This window comes from Bison bison, unplaced genomic scaffold, assembly GCF_000754665.1.
Source record: "Bison bison bison isolate TAMUID 2011002044 unplaced genomic scaffold, Bison_UMD1.0 scf7180017864367, whole genome shotgun sequence".
Classification (NCBI taxonomy): domain Eukaryota; kingdom Metazoa; phylum Chordata; class Mammalia; order Artiodactyla; family Bovidae; genus Bison; species Bison bison.
Window position 1 is genome coordinate 1,294,386 of NW_011494939.1, and position 20,744 is coordinate 1,315,129.

General features: G+C 41.7%; 1 protein-coding gene across 1 annotated transcript in view; it reads left to right on the forward strand.

The window, feature by feature from the left end:
* USP13 (ubiquitin specific peptidase 13 (isopeptidase T-3)) overlaps positions 1-20,744 on the forward strand; it is a 130,669-nt gene that overhangs the window by 96,884 nt on the left and 13,041 nt on the right. Inside the window, exons 18-20 of the mRNA XM_010855625.1 lie at positions 1-126; positions 2,468-2,634; positions 4,638-4,791. Coding sequence (XP_010853927.1) covers positions 1-126; positions 2,468-2,634; positions 4,638-4,791 — 447 coding nt within the window. The remainder of the gene's footprint in view (positions 127-2,467; positions 2,635-4,637; positions 4,792-20,744) is intronic.

Sequence of the window (20,744 nt, forward strand, 5' to 3'; positions counted from 1 at the left end):
CTTCGGTGATGCAGCTGGCTGAGATGGGCTTCCCTCTAGAAGCATGTCGGAAGGCTGTGTATTTTACTGGAAATATGGGAGCCGAGGTGGCCTTCAACTGGATCGTTGTTCACATGGAAGAGCCAGGTAGGTGGTCAGAAAATGGGATGGCTTTGGAGTCTGACATGATTGGGTCTCAGTGATGTTAAGCCTCGGTCCTTCTGTGTTTTCAGGGTGTGTCCCAGAAAATGATTTATCAGCTCATAATCTGCTGCGTGGAGTGGATGGGAGAGGATGGTTATTTTGCCTGTGTAGCAAAGTCACAGTCTTTTCTTTCCTCTTTTAAATAATAGCTTTGTTGAGAGAGAATTCACCCTTTTAAAATGTATAATTCAGTAGCAAAAAAAAAAAAAATTGGAAAGATGTGCGATATACTTCTAGCTAAGAAATGATGAGAACTTGAGATAAAAGAATGTGCATGAAGAAACAGAGGCTGTTTAGTTAGCATTAACTTTTATCCACATACCATATAATTCCCTCATTTGAAGTATACATTTCAGTTGTATAAATCTTAATTATGTTGAATTGGTTCATAGTGCTTTTCAGGTCTACTATATCCTTCTACTTTCCTGTCTATTCATTCTATTAATTTTTGAGTTTGATATTGAAACTCCAACTAAAAATCTTAATTTATCTACTTAAAAAATAATTGTAATATATAGTGGAACTATATGTATCTTTGTTCTGTATTTTCCAAGTCTCCTGTAAATGTGTTATACTTTCAGAATTTAAAAAATAAAGAGGAAGAAGATTTTCCCCAGATAAAAAGTGTATATTACAGTGGTTTTTAGTAAATTCACAGAATTTTGCAACCGTCCAAAAAGAAATTCTGTAGATAATAGAAGTCACTTTCCATTTTCCCTGTTCTTCCCAGCCCCTGGCAATCACTAATCTACGTTCTTTCTGGCTCTGTGGATTTGTCTGTTCTGGATGTTTCATATGAATGGAATCATGCAATGTTTGTTTCTGGTTTCTATCACTTAGCATCATGCTTTCAAGGTTCATTTATGTGTGGCATATATTGGTACTTTATTTCTTTTTATGGTTGAATAATAGTCTGTTGTATGGGCATACTATGTTTTATTTATCCTTTCATCAGTGGATGGATATTTGGGTTTCCACTTTTGGGCTATTATGAATAATGCCGCTATAAACATTTTGTGCAAAGTTTTTTTAGAAATATATTTTAAAAATTCATTTTATTTTTGTGTTCTATGTTTGGCTTCACTTTTCTTTGTTGCTGGGTGTGGGCTTTCTCAAGGTGCAGCGAGCAAGGGCTGCCCTTCATTGTAGTTCACGGGCTTCTCATTGCGGTGGCGTCTCTTTGTGGCTTCATCGTGGCACACAGGCTCAAGTGCAGGAGCTCCAGCAGCTGCAGCACATGGGCTCAGTAGTTGTGGTGCAAGGGCTTAGTTGCTATGAAGCGTGTGGGATCACCCCCTGCCAGGGATTGAACCCGTGTCCTCTGCAATGACAGGCAGATTCTCAACCACCAGACGATCAGGGAAGTCCCCATGTACAGATATTTATATGGACATGTTTTCATTTCTTGTGAGTGGAATTTCTCTGTCATATAGTAATTCCATGTGTAACTCTCTTAGAAGCTACCGAATTGTTTTTTAACAGTGACTGTATAACATCCCCGCTAGCAATGTATAAGGGCTCCAGTTTTTCTACGTCCTCACCAACCCTTGTTAAATCTCATTGTGGTTTTGATTTGCATTTCCCTAATGGCTAATGATGAATGCCTTTTCATATGCATATTGACCAATGACGTATCTTTGGAGAAATATCTATTCATATGCTTTGCCTGTTTTTAATGAGGTTAGTTGTCTTTGTATTTTTGGGTTTGAAGAGCTCTGGATACAGTTACCTTATGGGATATATGGTTTACAAATATGTTCTTCTGTTGTATGGGTTATCTTTTCACTCTTGATAGTTTCCTTTTGTCTCTTTTTTTCTTTTGTCACTTTGTGCTTTCGGTGTTGTATCTAGAAAACCATTGCCTAACCCAAGGTTACAAAGATTTTCTTATATGCTTTCTTGTAAGAGTTTTGTAGTTTTAGCTTTTACATTTAGGCCAGTGATCCATCTGGAGTGAATTTTTGCATATGATGTGAGGTAGGGATCCAAATTTATTCTTTTGCATGTGAATATGTAGTTGTCCGAGCACCATTTGTTGAAAAGACTGTCCTTTCCCCACTGAATGGTCTCAGTACCCTTGTTGAAAATCAGTTGACCGTTGATATGTAGGGTTATATCTGAACTCTGAATTCTTTTAGGCTATTGATCTATATGTTTGTTCTTATGCCAGTTTTAGACTGTCTTGATTATTGTAACTTTAGGTATTTTTTCTTGTTAGCTCTAAAGGGTTGTTTATTTCAAGACCTGAAAAAGGAAAGGGCCTGAGTGTGATTCTTTTCTCCAGATTTTGCTGAACCGCTGACCATGCCTGGTTATGGAGGAGCAGCTTCTGCTGGGGCCTCTGTTTTTGGTGCTACTGGATTGGATAACCAACCTCCGGAAGAAACTGTAGCTATCATTACCTCCATGGGATTCCATCGAAATCAGGCTATTCAGGCCCTGCGAGCAACGGTAAGCACGAGAGACCATGTGAACCCCTGCCTCTTCTGTTTTGTCAGTGGCAACTGAAACTTTCCAGTGTCCTCTGATCATTTTGAATCATGTCTGTCTCTCACCCACTATACCCCAGAAAGGTTTATTTGCATGTAGTATATATAAAGCTAAAATAAATGATTGAGGGAAACATCCAGAGATTTTAAGAGTAAGGATATTTTTAAAAAGTGAGGGAGATAATACAATGGAGGTAAGATAATCCAACTGAAACACACTCTGTGTCCTCTTAATGTTTATTAGCATGAGGTCAGAGACTTTATTTGGAGCTTGCTTGTGGCCTTAGAGGAAGGAGGGATGCTTGAGATCCTGTGTTCAATAAGGTAGCTCTTCAGGAGAAATTGTGCTTTTCTGATACCAAGATCTTGGAGCGTTCTCTCTCAAAAGTCCCCATGGAGAAGTTTCTTTGGAATTCTCTGCTTCTGTTTCTCTCTGTGGAGAGAGAAGTTTTATCAGGTATTCGTGAAGTCCTGATATTATCAGGAAAGATGGAACCAGGAAATTGGAGGGTAGATAGATGCCTTCCTCTTGCAGTGTAGACATCAGGAGATCAGCCCTGGGATTTCTTTGGAAGGAATGATGCTAAAGCTGAAACTCCAGTACTTTGGCCACCTCATGTGAAGAGTTGACTTATTGGAAAAGACTCTGATGCTGGGAGGGATTAGGGGCAGGAGGAGAAGGGGACGACAGAGGATGAGATGGCTGGATGGCATCACTGACTCGATGGACGTGAGTCTGAGTGAACTCCGGGAGTTGGTGATGGACAGGGAGGCCTGGCATGCTGTGATTCATGGGGTCGCAAAGAGTTGGACATAACTGAGCGACTGAACTGAACTTTTTTTTTTTTCACACCATAATCCATTTTTGAGGGCTTCCCTGGTGGCTAAGTGGTAAAGCCTGCCAGTTCAGGAGACCTGGGTTCGATCTCTGGGTTGGGAAGTTCCCCTAGAGGAGGAAATGGCAACCCACTCCAGTACTCTTGGCTGGGAAAATCCATGGACAGAGGAGCCTGGTGGGCTACAGTCCAAGGGATCACGATTGCAAGCGTTGGACATGACTTAGTGACTAAACCACCAGAACCAATCCATTTTTGAGTGGATATCTGCTCCCGAGTTCTTGCCATCCTGACTGGGTTCTGATGGGGCCCCTTGCTGAGGTCACAGAGGCTCTCGGCTGGCTCCGGACAGTTTGGCTGGAACAATCTGTTTCCCTTTAAAATGTTTGAAATGTTCAACTGGAGTTTGTTATACTCAGCATGCTTGTTTATGCCCCAATTATTTTACTTGCTTGACTGTTTAATTGAAGATTTTGTCTACATCTAAACAAATTGTTTAACTCATCAAGTAATGTCACAAAGGGGATTGACGGAAATGCTTTTATGGTCCATTGATTTGAATTACATGGAGTTCAGTTTAAAACAATGTAACTTAACTAACCAGTGTTGTCTTCGTTAATCAAGGCATCAATCTTGTCTCTGCTGCAGTTCAATCACTCTGCTGACATTTAGGAGAAGAGGCTCTGACCTGGTACCCATGTTAGCTTCTCTCCACCCTGCATGGTTATCTGCACAAAATGCAGTTGGTGGAGAAGGTAGCATTGTAGTTAGTGTGGCTTTGGAAAGAGCCACAGTAAGACAGATGCCATTCTCTTTGGCCTTCAGCCTTTCATCATTATCAGCATCAGCTCACAGAAATGCTGAGCTAGGACTGATATAGCTTTGGAATGCTGACCTGCTGCTCTGAACTGTTTTCCAGCGAATCCAATTACAGACCTCAGTTGAGAGACTTGCAGAATGTCCATGGAAAGTGCATTTCATAGACAGGGTCAGAGCCTCTTACTCAGAGCCACTTAGGACTAATGAATTTAGGCCTACTGCCCTGTCTGCTTGACATCCTGGTTCAAACGGTCAGGATATAATGAGGCCCCGGGACAGCATACATTGTAAAAATATTTTGTTTTATCAGAATAGTAACCTGGAAAGAGCACTGGATTGGATCTTTAGCCACCCTGAGTTTGAGGAGGACAGTGACTTTGTGATCGAGATGGAGAATAACGCCAATGCGAACATCGTTTCTGAGGCCAAACCCGAAGGACCTAGAGTCAAGGATGGATCTGGAAGTAAGTTCTTGCCTCAGGGATTGCTCAAGGGGTTGTGGAACATTCTCTTCACACCCTTCCCTCCCACTCCTGTATGTTGACATCTTTAAAGTGAAAGTGAAGTTGCTCAGTCGTGTCTCTTTGCGACCCTATGGATTGTAGCCTACCAGGCTCCTCCGTCCATGGGATTTTCCAGGCAAGAATACTGGAGTGGGTTGCCATTTCCTTCTCCAATGCAGGAAAGTGAAAGTGAAGTCGCTCAGTCGTGTCCGACTCTTAGGGACCCCATGGACTATAGCCCACCAGGCTCCTCCGTCCATGGGGCTTTCCAAGCAAAAGAGTACTGGAGTGGGGTGCCATTGCCTTCTCCGCATAAATGGTGCACTTGGCCACTTCTCTTGGGCCAGGGTGACCTGGGGGAGTCTTGGCAGACTCAAGGATGCCACCTGGTGTGTGCACCTCACTTTAGCGCCAGCTCTGACTTGCTCTGTGCTTTGAGGTGAAATTCCATTGTAGGCCATGAACACTTTTGTCCCAAAGAGAGCTGTTATTTTCGTGGTAACATTTTTGAAGAGTTGAAAAGCAGTCTTATACCCTTGACCGTATTGTTGCTCATACCTCCTCCTGATCATTTTCTGAAGGGCTGTCAGGTCAGGAAGAACTTCTGTAGGTCATGTGGTGCCCTCCATCAGCAAACACTTACATGTGTCACCCTGTGCTGAGCACGACTCTAAGCACTTTACCTAGACACTCATTTAATCCTCACCACACCCATTTTACAGGTAAGAAAACAGGCATAGAAAGATTAGGTAACCTTGCCCAAGATCACATAGTTCTTCAGAGGTAGAGTCAAGATTCAAAGTCAGAATCCATGTTCCTGCCTACTCTGTACCCTGTCTCTCGGGCTCTCCTTCCCTACAGAATCGGAGCCTGGCAGCCAGCACCCCCTGCCGTCAGGTCCCAGCCAGCTCGTGTCTCGGTGTTGTTTCCTCTGCACTCCCCAGACCTACAGCTCATGGGCCTGGTATGGTAGCCACACCACTCAGTGGTCCTCGTCCCTCTTCTCCTTACCCCCAGGCCTTCATTCAGACTAACCCTTAGATGCAAACTGCCTCTTCTTTCCCATCACGGCTTGCTAAAATCCTCATCATCATTCAGAACTTGGCCACAGGTTCCATTTCTCTGGGCCATTTCCCCAGCTTCTTATCGTAATCAGTCGCTCCTTACCTCACATGCTGCTGACAATTCTACCAACATTAACAGTCCTTCTCATGTCATGTTTAGTCCTCACAGGACCCCTGTGAGGCGGGCAGCGGGATTATGTCCATGCTGCAGATGAGGAAACTGAGGCAGAGAGGGCAAATTAACTTGCCAAGCTCGCTGTGCTGATGAGAAGTAGAACCGGAACCCCTCCCCCTCAGGCAGCCTGCCTGCAGAGCCTGTGCCCGTAGCTCCTGTAACGGGGTGTTTGCTTTTCTTATTAGAGGTATCAGGTTCATCTTGAGATAAAATTAGTCGTGTAAATACCTGTGTCTCCCAGCTGACAGGGAGCTGGTGGAGGACAGAGGCCGTTTCACTTTTATTGAGCTTGTGGTGTCCGGTGCATAGAAAGTACCAACAAAATAATAATTGTATCTAATTAAATTCACCGTAACAGCATTTGTTCCTATAATGGTATGACATGTAGCTTCATGGTCTTACCAGACCTAACACCTGTGCATTGATAAGGCTCTAGAGACAGAGAGGGGGAGGGAAATTTCCTTCTTCTTTTGTATAAAACAGGTATTTCTTCACTGAAACTGTGTTAATCCGACTAGATAAAAAAAGGATGAGTTGTAGTTGTCCCAACTTCCAACCTGTCTAAAGGGGCTTGTGTTACTTTTTGGAAATCACTGCCTGGCCTAAAATATTAAAAGCTGTTACGGACAAGTTACTCAATAATTCACGAGCAGGATTTATTATGTGTTCCATGTCCATTGGTTCACTGCTTCTGTGATTTTCTGTAATGGACTTTTCTTTAGGATGGTGAGTTCTTGCAGAAGGAATAAACCACAAGATGTAATGCTGCCAAGGTATTTGGCTGCAGAGGGAGGGAGAGTCTGATATTAGGGTTTCCAGTCTTCTGATGGAGCTTGGATGGACCAACCACTCTCTCAGAGATGGTCATTAATGATACAGAACAGCCACATCTCTCCTCGGGCTTACTGAACTCAGAGTGACCTGCATATATTCCTGGTTTTTGAGTCGCATCCTTGAATAGGATTTCATGAAGTTTTTAAACACCCTTGAATTTAAAGGTGCTCTGGGCCAAACTCTGTGGCTCTCACTCCTCATCACTTCCAAATTTAGCAATTATGGTTGAGTGTGGGGAAGGAGACAGTGATGCGCTATGAAAAAGCACATGGAGGATATGCAGAATCTAAGGGCAGTAGGAGGAGAAAAATTTAGTTATAAAAGATGCATAAACCACCCTAACTCATCAAATGCATTCTGCGTGGGATTTTGTAGAAGAACAGATGCTCTTCAAGTAGCCTTTCCAGCACTGTGTCTGGCCCATGGGAGGGGATGAGCAAATGAATGACTGAATGAGGAAGTGCATGCCACGTGGTGGTGGTCACAGGGGTTGTCTGCTGCCTCCACTGAGCGCCGCCTGGAGGAACCAGCAGTGGACTGCTGCATTCTGTGGCCGAAACAACAGGAAAGGGGAAGAATGACATCTTTTCGCTGCATTAGCATCTGAACACATGTTGGTCACTTTTCTTGTTTTTCTTTTCCAAAAATTAACATTTATGTTATTTTTTCTTCCAATGAAAAGGATGTATAATAACTTGAGCAACTTGAGAAAATTCAGAGCTATGAAAAGAGGAAAATGATAATTATAGTCCTACTAGCCAGTCATAACCCAGTCACTGTTAAATATTTTGTGTATATCTTTTAGATCTTTCTTGGCAAAAAAATAAAAATGAATATAAAAATATATATTTATAGAAACATAGCATTCTATTCTATACATGATATCTTTAAAATACTGAAAGATAGCTAATTTACAATATGTTAGTTGCAGGTGTACAGCATAGTGATTCAGTATTTTTATAGCTGATATTCCATTTATAGTTATTACAAAATAATGACTATATTTCACTGTGGTGTACATTATAGCCACTATTCATGCTATTTTATAGCCTGCTCATTCCCTAGCTGTGGGTATACATTATGTAAATCCAGGTCATTGAACATATATTAATATTCAGTTGTACCATAATATATATACCTAATTCTAGGCCAGCTAGCTATTATTTAAATAAAAAACAATTTCAGAAAGAGTTTTAAATAACAGGGTTATTTGCACATTCAGAAGGTGTTGGCAGTGATTTTTAAATAACACATTATTCTTAAAGGGTGAATTCCATTCACAGAAGTATAACAAATGCTTCTTTCAGTCTCTATCCAGGTAACAAACATTTGTTCAACATTTAAGTTTCTTTCATTTCTTCCCTCCTCCTCTCCACTCCCTTCTTTTTTTTTGTTAAAAATAATGCCGTAATGAATATTCTTGAGCTCTCCCTTCTTCTTTTTTTTTAAAGTTACTTTTAAAAAACTATTTATTTCTTTGCTGCACCGGGTCTTAGTTGCAGCACTCTGACTCTTTAGCAGTAGCATGCCGACTCTTCTGAATTGTGAGTTTCCTGACCAGAGATTGAACCCGGGCCCCCTGATTTGGAGGCTTGGAATCTTAGTCATTAGACCACCAGGGTAGGCCCTCCTTTATTATTTCTGTAGGGTGAGTTTCTGGAAGTGAAGTTTTTGAGTCAAATGTGTGTTTTGAGATGTGAATACAGATGATGGCTTCACTCCCCTCAAACACAGCCATGAGCTCCTTTCCCCATCCTTCCCAGCAGTGCTGTCAGCCCAGGACTCTTCATATTTTTCATATCCTTATTGCCTAGTTGTTTTTCTTCTTGTTAATTGCTTCCTCACTTCCTTTGCCCATTGCCCATTTTTATTGAAGTGTTTAGATATTTTTTTTATTGATTTGTTTGACAGTTTCAAGTATTGTAAATTATACCTCGTAGCTTTATAGTATTGAGTTTTTCTGGCAGAAACATGTTTTCCTTTGCTTCATCTCCCCTTTCTCCTGCCCCTGAAGCTATATGGTTTTCCGTGTAGTCGTACATGTTTCTGGTTTAGTGACTTCTCAGAATTACATATTCTGTGGTGGTGTTCAGTCACTCAGTCGTGTCTGACTCTTTGCGACCATATGGACTTGCAGCACACCAGCCTTCCCAGTCCTTCACCATCTCCCCAAACTTGCTCAGACTTATGTCCATTGAGTTGGTGGTGCCATCCAACCATCTTATCTTTTGTCGCCCTTCTCCTCCTGCCATCAGTCTTTCCCAGCATCAGGGTCTTTTCCAATGAGTTGGCTCTTTACATCAGGTAGCCAAAGTATTGGAGCTTAAGCTTCAGCAGTAGTCCTTCCAGTGAACATTCAGGGTTGATTTCCTTTAGGATTGACTGGTTTGAACTATTTGCAGTCCAAGGGACTTTCAAGAGTCTCCTCCAGTACCACAATTCAAAAGCATCAATTCTTTGGCATTCAGCTTTTCTTATGGTCCAACTCTCACATCCATACATGACTACTGGAAAAACCATAGCCTTCACTAGATGGACCTTTGTTGGCAAGTGATGTCTCTGCTTTTTAATATGATGTCTAGGTTTGTCATAGCTTTTCTTCGAAGGAGCAAGTGTCTTTTAATATCATGGCTGCAGTCACCATCCACAGGATTTTGGAGCCCAAGAAAATAAAGTCAGTCACTGTTTCCATTTTTTCACCATCTGTTTGCTGTAAATTGATGGACCAGATGCCATGATCTTTGTTTCTGAATGTTGAGTTTTAAGCCAGCTTTTTCACTCTCCTCTTTCACTTTCACCAAGAAGCTCTTTAGTTCATCTTTGCTTTCTGTCATAAGGGTGGTGTCATCTGCATATCTGAGGTGATATGAAGAAATCAAGATTTCTCCCAGCAGTCTTGATTCCAGCTTGAGATTTATCCAGCCCAGCATTTCTCATGATGTACTCTGCGTATGAGTTAAATAAGCAGAGTGACAATATACAGCCTTGACGTACTCCTTTCCCAATTCTGAACCAGTCGTTGTTCCATGTCTGGTTCTAACTGTTGCTTCTTGACCTGCATATAGGTTTCTCAGGAGGCAGGTAAGGTGGTCTGGTATTCCCATCTCTTTAAGAATTTTCCACAGTTTGTTGTGATCCACACAGTCAAAGGCTTTAGTGTAGTCCATGAAGCAGAAATAGATGTTTTTCTGAAATTCGCTTTCTTTTTTTTATGGTCCAACGATGTTGGCAATTTGATCTCTGGTACCTCAGCCTTTTCTAAATCCAGCTTCTACAGATGGAAGTTCTTGGTTCACGTACTATTGAGCTTAACTTGAAGGATTTTGAGCATTACCTTGCTAGCATGTAAAATGAGTGCAGTTGTGTGGTAGTTTGAACATTCTTTGGCATTGCCCTTCTTTGGGATTGGAATGAGAACTGACCTTTTCCAGTCCTGTGGCCACTGCTGAGTTTTCCAAATTTGCTGGCATATTGAGTGCAGCACTTTCACAGCATCATCTTTTAGTACTTGAAATAGCTCAACTGGAATTCCATCACCTCCACTAGCTTTGTAGTAATGCTCCCTAAGGCTCGCTTGACTTCACACTCCAGGATGTCTGGCTCTACATGAGTGATCACACCATCATGGTTATTCAGGTCATTAGAACCTTTTTTGTACAGTTCTTCTGTGTATTCTTGCCATCTCTTCTTAATATCTTCTGCTTCTGTTAGGTCCATACTGTATCTACCCTTTTTTGTGCCCATCTTTGCATGAAATGCTCCCTTGATATCTCCAGTTTTCTTGAAAAGATCTGTAATCTTTTCCATTTTGTTTTCCTCTGTCTCTTTGCATTGTTCACTGAGGAAGGCTTTTTATCTCTCCTTGCTATTCTTTGAAACTCTGCATTCAGATAGGTATATCTTTCCTTTTCTCCTTTGCCTTTTGCTTCTCTTCTTTTCTCAGCTATTTGTAAGTCCTCCTCAGACAACCATTTTGCCTTTCTGTGTTTCTTTTTCTTGGGGATGGTTTTAATCACTGCATCCTATACCAATGTTACGAACCTCCATCATAGTTCTTTAGGCACTCTTATCAGATCTAATCCCTTGAATCTATTTGTCACTTCCACTGTATAATCATAAAGGATTTGATTTAGGTCATACCTGAATGGCCTATTGTTTTCCCTGTTTCTTCAATTTAAGTCTGAATTTTGCAATAAGGAGTTCATGATCTGAGCCACAGTCAGCTCCTGGTCTTGTTTTTGCTGACTGTATAGAGCTTCTCCATCTTCCTGCAAAGAATATAATCAATCTGATTTTGATATTAACCATCTGATGATGTCCGTGTGTAGACTTGTCTCTTGTGTTGTTGGCAGAGGGTGTTTGTTTATGACCCTTGCGTTCTCTTGGCAAAACTCAGTTAGCCTTTGCCCTGCTTCATTTTGTACTCCAAGGCCAAACTTGCCTATTACTCCAGGTATCTCTTGATTTCCTACTTTTCATTCCAATCCCCTAGGATGAAAAGGACAACTTTTTTTGGTGTTAGTTCTAGAAGGTCTTGTAGGTCATCATAGAACTATTCACTTTCAGCTTCTTTGGCATTAGTTCTTGGGGCATAGACTTGGATTACTGTGATATTGAATGGTTTGCCTTGGAAATGAACAGAGATCATTTTGTCGTTTTTGAGGTTGCACCCAAGTACCGCATTTCAGACTCTTCTGTTGACTATGAGGACTACTGCATTTCTTCTAAGGGATTCTTGCCCACAGCAGTAGATATAATGGTCATCTGAATTAAATTTGCCCATTTCCATTCATTTTAGTTCACCGATTCCTAAAATGTTGATGTTCACTCTTGCCATCTTCTGTTTGACCACTTCCAGTTTACCTTGATTGATTGATCTAACATTCCAGGTTCCTATGCAATATTGTTCTTTACAGCGTCAGATTTTACTTTCACCATGAGATACATTCACAGCTGGGCACTGTTTCTGCTTTGGCCCATCCTCTTCATTTCTTCTGGAGCTATTTCTCTGCTCTTCTCCAGCAGCATATTGGACATCTACTGACCTAGGGGGTTCATTCTTTAGTGTCATATCTTTTTGCCTTTTCATACTGTTCATGGGACACTCAAGCCAAGAATGATGAAGTGGTTTGTCATTCCCTTCACCAGGGGACCACATTTTGTCACAACTCTCCACCATGACCCATCTGTCTTGGGTGGTTTCCTCCATTGCATGGCTTATCGTTTCATTAAGATGCACAAAGCTGTGATCAATTTGGTTAGTTTCTGTGATTGTGGTTTTGTCTCTGTCTGCCCTCTGATGGATGAGGATAAGAGGCTTGTGCAAGCTTCCTGATGAAGGAGGGACTGCCTGGCTGTAGGGGAAACTGGGTCTTGCTTTGATGGGAAAGGCCATGCTTAGTAAATCTTTATTCCAATTTTGTGTTGATATATTTTCTAAACTGTTTCTCCTGAATTTTGAAAAGTTCCTGATCTTGCAGTTGGCCTTTCTGCAGGGATTTGATTAGAATTATATTGAATTCATAGGTTCCATTCAGAAAAATATGTATTCTTTATAGGTGAGTTGTTTACATTCTCAAGACATTGCTTTTAAATTTTATTTTGGTTGGTGAATTGGCTTGAACATTTGAGTTGAGGGTAATGAGGAAATTTTTAAAGGTTTAGGTAATTTCTATTGAGGAGCAAAATGGAGAGCCCAAACAGACAAATCAAATAAAACCAACAACAGTTTTCAGGGTTCTTTTATAAGTAGTAGGATTGCTAAGACAAACTTGTTTAAACAAAACGGTATGTGTTGTATCATAAAAGCTAGCAGGTCCCAGGAAGACTTGACTTTGGGCATGCCCTTGACTCCAGAACTCAAACCTTTTGTCTGGGTGTATCGTCTGCCTCTGTTTCCTTAGGGTTGGTTCCAGTCTTAAACAGGCACTCCCTCATGGCCACAGGATGGCTGCCAATGCCTCTTACTATTGAATCTTTCCAGGTTAAAATTCAGCAGAAAGAGTCTTGTCCCAGAGTTCTCTGCAGAGGTTCTGAGAGTATGAGGGTCTGTCTTCAGGTGGTGCTAGTGGTAAAGAACCTGCCTGCCAATGAAGGGGACACAAGAGATGCGCGTTTGATCCCTGGGGTGGGAAGATCCCCTGGAGGAGGGCATGGCAACCCACTCTCTTTGCCTGGAGAATCCCATGGACAGAGGAGCCTTGCAGTTCGACTCCTTTGTGACCCCATGGACTTTAGTCCACCAGGCTCCTCTGTCCATGGGGTTTCCCAGGCAAGAATACTGGAGTAGGTTACCATTTCCTTCTCCAGAGGGTCTTCCCAATCCAGGGATCAAACTCGTGTCTCCTGCATTGGCCGGAGAATTCTTTCCTGCTGAGTCACAAGGGAAGACCTAAGAGTAGGTTACTCTTACTTTAAGGAGTAGCGTGGCTACTGGGCTGTCGCTATAGCCTGTTAACTCTGAAAACAATGACATGGGAGGGGTTTGAACTGGAAAAACAGTGACTGGGATTAAAGAAGCACTTGCATCAAATTCTTCCTTTAGGGAATATGTTAATTAAAAATGTCTGTTGTCATCTTTTTGAATGAGGAAGCAATATCATTGCATGATGTTATCTAATTTGATTAAAAGGGTTCGTGCTTTCAACACTTGGTGAAATAGTAGCTGTGCTTTACTGAATGTCTACTAAATGCCAGGCATTTCCTTTACTGATTTTTCCTGGCTCCTCACAGTGAGAAAGTGGTAGCTAATAAGATACCTACTTGCTGGTGGTAGGATCACCTTGTAATTCAGGTCTGGCTGATTTTGAAGGCTGCACTTTGTCCTTTGCCCTCTCTTGAGTCATCCTATTTCCAGTTTTCTAAATTGGAACACAGGCAGGAGCCTATTTTTCAAAAGACTATTTATGGTCATCTCTTACCTGTCTTAAGAGCTGTACTTAACTTTCTGTTGAGTTTTTAAAATTCTTAAGAAGTGGGAAATCAAGTCATCAGTCTGACCTATCTGGGCTCCTGCCATTTGCAAAATCATTTCTGTTTCTGTGTTGCACTTAATGAGTGCTTAGTTGTTTTTTTTTTTTTTTAGAAGAACTCACTGATTGCCAATGTAATTAAAATGTGATTAGGCTGTGATTACTCAGAACCTGCTCCGGCTCCTTCAGCCACATCGCTCTAATGGTGCAGACATCTTCTCCTGCAGCTGAGAATTTTCCAGCAAGGAGAGCAGAGAGACATTTCATTTACATAATGGTGGGGCTCCCAACATTCAGAACTCCCCAAGGAATGCAGTCAGAATAGGAGCTGTAGAGCAGGGCACAGCAGCTGGGAGGCTAAGCCCCGGTGGGCTCCTCAAAAGCCGCACACACTGAATACATCTGGGTTCTCTTTCTCATCCTTAGTCAGCACCTGTGCTTTTCAGTGGTACTGTGGAAGTTTAAACTAATTTACACTAAAGTATAGACGGCCAGGAACTATTGAGTTTGGAGGAAAGTCTTTGCTACTTGTTGTTTTAGGCAGTATGACAATGAGAACTCCAGGTGGATTGGTGATTTTGAGCTGGCTGGAGTTGGGAAGGCAATTTGTAGACCTTTTAAGATTCTGTCCATGTTATCAGTTACTTTAAGTTGTTATTGATTTACTCAAATCCTCCTTTCTGTCTTTTTGGGAATTGAATAGTTTTCTAAAAGCTCCAGATCCACTCCTTGCCCCCCCCAGCACAGACAGTGGGTCTTTTCTCAGAGCAGGAATGAGGGAAACCAAGCAGTTGAAGGTAGGGAGGTTGCAGATGTAGGATGCTTGTGAGTCAGATGCTGGTAAGTTGGGAATGACATTTTCCCTTCTGTTGTTACGGATGGGTAATGACACACATTATTCAAGTTAGGGAGATTCAGTTGGAAAATTCAGTCTCGGTTTCTCATCCAAAGGCTGCAGAGCACCCGGGGTCTTGGTGTTTGCTCCAGGGAGGTTTTGGTGTTTCTGTATCCTGGGGAGCTGTCTGTGTGCTGTCAGTCGTGTCCCATTCTTTGCGACCCTGTGGACTGTAGCCCACCAGGCTCCTCTGTCCTTGGGATTTCCAGGCAAGAATATTGGAGTGGGTTGCCATTTCCTTCTCCAGGGAATCTTCCCAACCCAGGGATTGAACTCATGTCTCTTGCATTGACAGATAAGTTGTTTATTGTCTGAGCCACCATGGAAGCCCTGTGTTCTGAGCACTCTGTAAACAGACTAAATAATGTGTCCTGCCCTCACAATCTCATGCTTTTTAAGTAGATATACATGCTTAAATGATTTATAAAATTTAAATTAATTGCACTCCTGAATCTAGCATTGCTTTTGGTCATTATGTGTTGTTGAACTATAGTTTTCAAAAAAGTAAAATGACTGTCAGGTACATGAAAACTGAACCTATAGACAGATTTTCTTTGATTAGGGAACCAGTTAGTTGTTATTACTGATTCAAAAGCATCTGAAAAGATGCTTTTAGAATATTTGAAGATAATTTGATGGCTGAGTTAGATGTATAATTAGTGTCTATGAGGCTCATAACTCCTGGAAGTTATAGGTGTTGGCAGAAGAAAAATCTCAGAACCTGAAAGTTGCAAGTTTTATTCAGGGAACCTACTGAGGACAGTATCATCTGAGGAATTCTCTGAAGACTTAAAGAAGGAGCCAAGGTATATATTAATAGGAGTATTTGCTGGAAGAAAAACATGTAGTTGAACATCAAAAGCTTACTGCTAATCACAAAGAAAACATGATCGTAGTACTTTTCCATGTTGGGGAAGATGCAAGATTCTTAGCTCATTGAAATCATTCCTTAGATATGAGTCTTAACTGTCTATCTAAGGTCGCTATCCAGAGTACAGAAAGGTTCGTTTTTTCTCTCTCCTGAATTCCCTGAGGCTGCACTGTGGTCCGTGGTGGCAGCTGAGGGCTTGATCTTTGTAGAGCCAGAATCGCAGGAAGCATTCCCCATCTACAGCGCCCCCTCCTGGTCACAGATTTGATCTAGGGTTGGGAGGCATTTCATGACAAATTTGTCCCACTGTACTAGGAATTCTCATGCTTAGGTCAGATGGGGATTTCATTGATAGGCCATTCAACAAGTTTTTTTTTTTTGAATTAAGCCCTGTTGATAACCTAAAATTCTATGGGTTGTCTGTTGTACTAGTTTACCATCTAGGAAATTCTTTCCCTTGTTGCTTCTTCCTATGTCTTGTTGTTCAGTCACTCAGTTGTGTCCGACTCTTTGCGACCCCGTGCACTACAGCTCACCAAGCTTCCCTGTCCTTCACTATCTCCTGGAGTTTCTTCAAACTTATGCCCATTGAGTTGGTGATGCCATCCAACCATCTTATTCTGTGTTGCCCCCTTCTCCTCCTGCCTTCAATCTTTCCCACCATCAGGGTCTTTTCATCAGGTGGCCAAAGTATTGGAGCTTCAACATCAGCCTTTGCAATGAATACTCAGGATTGATTTCTTTTAAGATGGACTGGTTTGATCTCCTTGTTTTTCAAGGGGCTCTCAAGAGTCTTGTCCAGCACCACAATTTGAGAGCATCAATTCTTTGGCGCTCAGCCTTCTTTATGGTTCAACTCTCACATCCGTACATGACTACTGGAAAACCATAGCTTTGACTCTACAGACCTTTGTTGGTAAAGTGATGTCTAGGTTTGTCATGGCTTTTCTTCCAAGGAGCAAGCCTCTTTTAATGTCGTGGCTCCAGGGCTTCCCTGATGGCTCAGCAGTAAATAATCTGCCTGTGATGCAGGAATTCCAGGAGATAAAGGTTCAGTCCCTAGGTTGGGAAGATCCCCTGGAGGAGGACATGGCAACCCACTCCAGTATTCTTGCCTGGTGAATCCCATGGACAGAGGAGCCAGGCTGGCTACAGTCTATAAAGTTGCAGAGAGTCAGATGAACTGAAGTGACTTAGCACACATGCAGTCACTGTCTACAGTGATTTTGGAGCCTGAGAAAATACAGTCTGTCAGTTTCCATTTTTTTCCCCATCTTTTTGCCATGAAGTGATGGACCAGATGCCATGATCTTAGTTTTTGGATGTTGAGTTTTAAGTCAACCTTTGCAGTCACCTCTTTCACTTTCATCAAGAGGCTTTTAAGTTCATCTTTGCTTTCTGCCATAAGGGTAGTGTCATCTGCATATCTGAGGTTATTGATATTTCTCCCTGCAATCTTGATTCCAGCTTCATCCAGCCTGGCATTTCACATGATGTACTCTGCATATCAGTTACATAAGCAGGGTAACAATATATAGCTTTGACATACTCCTTTCCCAGTTTGGAACCAGTCTGTTGTTCCATGTCCAGTTCTAACTGTTGCTTCTTGACCTGCATACAGGTTTCTCAGGAGGCAGGTAAGGTGGTCTGGTATCCCAACTCTTTAAGAATTCCACGAAGTCAAAGGCTTTAGTGTAGTCAATGAAGCAGAAGTGTATGTTTTTCTGGAATTCCCTAGTTCTTCTTATGGTCCAACAGATGTTGGCATTTTGATCTCTGGTTCGTCTGCCTTTTCTAAGTCCAATTTCTACATCTGGAAGTTCTCAGTTCACGTACTGCTGAAGCCTAACTTGAACGATTTTGAGGATTACCTTGCTAACATGTCAAATGAGGACAATTGGGTAGTAGTTTGAACGTTCTTTGGCATTACCCTCTTTGGGTTTGGAATGAAATTTTGACCTTTTCCAGTCCTGTGGCCACTGCTGTGTTTTCCAAATTTACTGACATATTGAGTGTAGCATTTTAACAGCAGCATCTTTTAGGATTTGAAATAGCTTATGTGGAATTCCATCACTTCCACTAGCTTTGTTTATAGTAATGCTTCCTCAGGCCTAGTGTCTTCACATTCCAGGATGTCTGGCTGGCTCTAGGTGAGTGACCACACCATTGTGGTTATCTGGGTCATTAAGACCTTTTTTTATACAGTTCTTCTGTGTATTCTCGCCAGCTCTTCTTAATGTCTTCTGCTTCTGTTCGGTTCATACCATTTCTGTCCTTTATTGTGCCCTTCTTTGCATGAAACGTTCTCTTGCTATGTCTAATTTTCTTGAAGAGATCTCTAGTCTTTCCCATTCTATTGTTTTCCCTTATTTCTTTGCATTGATCACTGAGGAAGGCTTTCTGCATTTCTTCTTCTTGGGGGTGATTTTGCTCATTGCCTCCTGTACAATGTTATAAACCTCTGTCTGTAGTTCTTCAGGCACTTTGTCTATCAGATCTAATCCCACGAATCTATTTGTCCCATGTCTAGAGCTGTACTATTATGGTTATTCTACATAGGGTTATATATGTAATCAGTTACCTCAAGTTGTTTAGCCACCATTAATTTTGTCAGAGGCCTGTTTTACACATCAGATAATGCAAGAGACAACAGTCTTATGAAATAGAATATCAGTAATATTTTTATTGTTCAATCACTAAATTGTGTTTGACTCTTTGTGACCTCATGGACTGTAGCATGCCACTATCTCCTGGGGCTTGCTCAGATTCATGTCCATTGAGTTGGCAATGCTGTCTAACCATCTCATCCTTTCCCACCCTCTTCTCCTTTTGCCTTAAATCTTTCCCAGCATCAGGGTCTTTTCTAATGAATTGGTTCTTCACATCAGGTGGCCAAAATATTGGAGCTTCAGCATCAGTCCTTCCAGTGAATATTCAGAGTTGATATCCTTTAGGATTGATTGGTTTGATCTCCTTGCTCTTCCAGGGACTCTCAAGAGTCTTCTCGAGTACCACGGTTTGAAAGCTTCAATTCTTCAATGCTCAGCCTTCTTTATGATCCAGCTCTCACATCTGTACATGATTCTTGGCAAAATCACCAGTAACATATCAGTAATATAGCTGGTGACTTTAGTAAGGTCATAATACAGTAGACAGAGATACAAAACAGTTTGAAACAACAAGGAGAGAACAAACGAAAATGATGGTTAGTATAACTAGTGGCAGTCTGGATTACAATAAGCCATCAAGTCCAGGGTGAAGCCAGGTGGAGAAGCCAGATTCCAGAGGGATCAGGTAGAGAGGAAAAGATACATGTTTCATCTTCATTTTAGAAGGTATGCTTTATCAGCGTGTTGTAGGTCTCAGTTGTAGGTCTCTATTAGCATAAGAGGAAAGTTTTTCTGGAAAACAAAAATTAAAAGCCATGAATACTTTGGACAAAAAGTCGTAAAAGTATAAATTGTATTTATCACTTCACTTGGTTCCATGTAATTAATTCCTGTTGATCTAGATGAAACCATCAGATTCTCCATTAGTTTTCAAATTTCTTAGCCAGTTCAGTGGTACTATCTGAAAGTCATCAGCAACTTATATTGGTCAAAAAGTCCTTTTTATGGATCTTTTTGAAGTAATTCATTTCATAAAAGTATCAGAGTAAAACAATGACAAAAGACTCAAAATGGCATGGCTAAAGATATCACTACAATGCAGTTGACAAGAAACTTGGTTATTTCTGGGACATGACACATTTTAAGATAATAACTAGAATTAGCCTGGTAGCATTATACCAGCACACACCAGATTTTTAGGAATTCCATATAATTTTGGAATATCTATATTAATGAACTTCAGTTCAGTCGCTCAGTCGTGTCCAACTCTTTGTGACCCCATGAATCGCAGCACGCCAGGCCTCCCTGTCCAACTCCCAGAGTTCACCCAAACTCATGTGCATCGAGTCGGTGATGCCATCCAGCCATCTCATCCTCTGTTGCCCCCTTCTCCTCCTGCCCCCAATCCCTCCCAGCATCAGGGTCTTTTCCAATGAGTCAACTCTTTGCATGAGGTGGCCAAAGTATTGGAGTTTGAGCCTCAGCATCAGTCCTTCCAATGAACTCCCAGGACCGGTCTCCTTTAGGATGGACTGGTTGGATCTCCTTGCAGTCCAAGGGTCTCTCAAGAGTCTTTTCCAGCACCACAGTTCAAAAGCATCAATTCTTTGGCGCTCAGCTTTCTTCACAGTCCAACTCTCACATCCATACATGACCACTGGAAAAACCATAGCCCTGACTAGATGGACCTTTGTTGGCAAAGTAATGTCTCTGCTTTTTAATATGCTACCTAGGTTGGTCATAACTTTCCTTCCAAGGAGTAAGCGTCTTTTAATTTCATGGCTGCAGTCACCATCTGCAGTGATTTTGGAGCCCCCCAAAATAAAGTCTGACACTGTTTCCATTGTTTCCCCATCTATTTCCCATGAAGTGATGGGGCCAGATGCCATGATCTTCGTTTTCTGAATGTTGAGCTTTAAGCCAACTTTTTCACTCTCCACTTTCACTTTCATCAAGAGGCTTTTTAGTTCCTCTTCACTTTCTGCCATAAGGGTGGTGTCATCTGCACATCTGAGGTTATTGATATTTCTCCCGGCAATCTTGATTCCAGCTTGTGCTTCTTCCAGTCCAGTGTTTCTCATGATGTACTCTGCATATAAGTTAAATAAGCAGGGTGACAATATATAGCCTCGACGTACTCCTTTTCCTATTTGGAACCAGTCTGTTGTTCCATGTCCAGTTCTAACTGTCGCTTCCTGACCTGTATATAGGTTTTTCAAGAGGCAGGTCAGGTGGTCTGGTATTCCCATCTCTCAGAATTTTCCACAGTTTATTGTGATCCACACAGTCAAAGGCTTTGGCATAGTCAATAAAGCAGAAATAGATGTTTTTCTGGAACTCTCTTGCTTTTTCCATGATCCAGCGGATGTTGGTAATTTGATCTCTGGTTCCTCTGCCTTTTCTAAAACCAACTTGAACATCTGGAAGTTCACGGTTCACGTATTGCTGAAGCCTGGCTTGGAGAATTTTGAGCATTACTTTACTAGCGTGTGAGA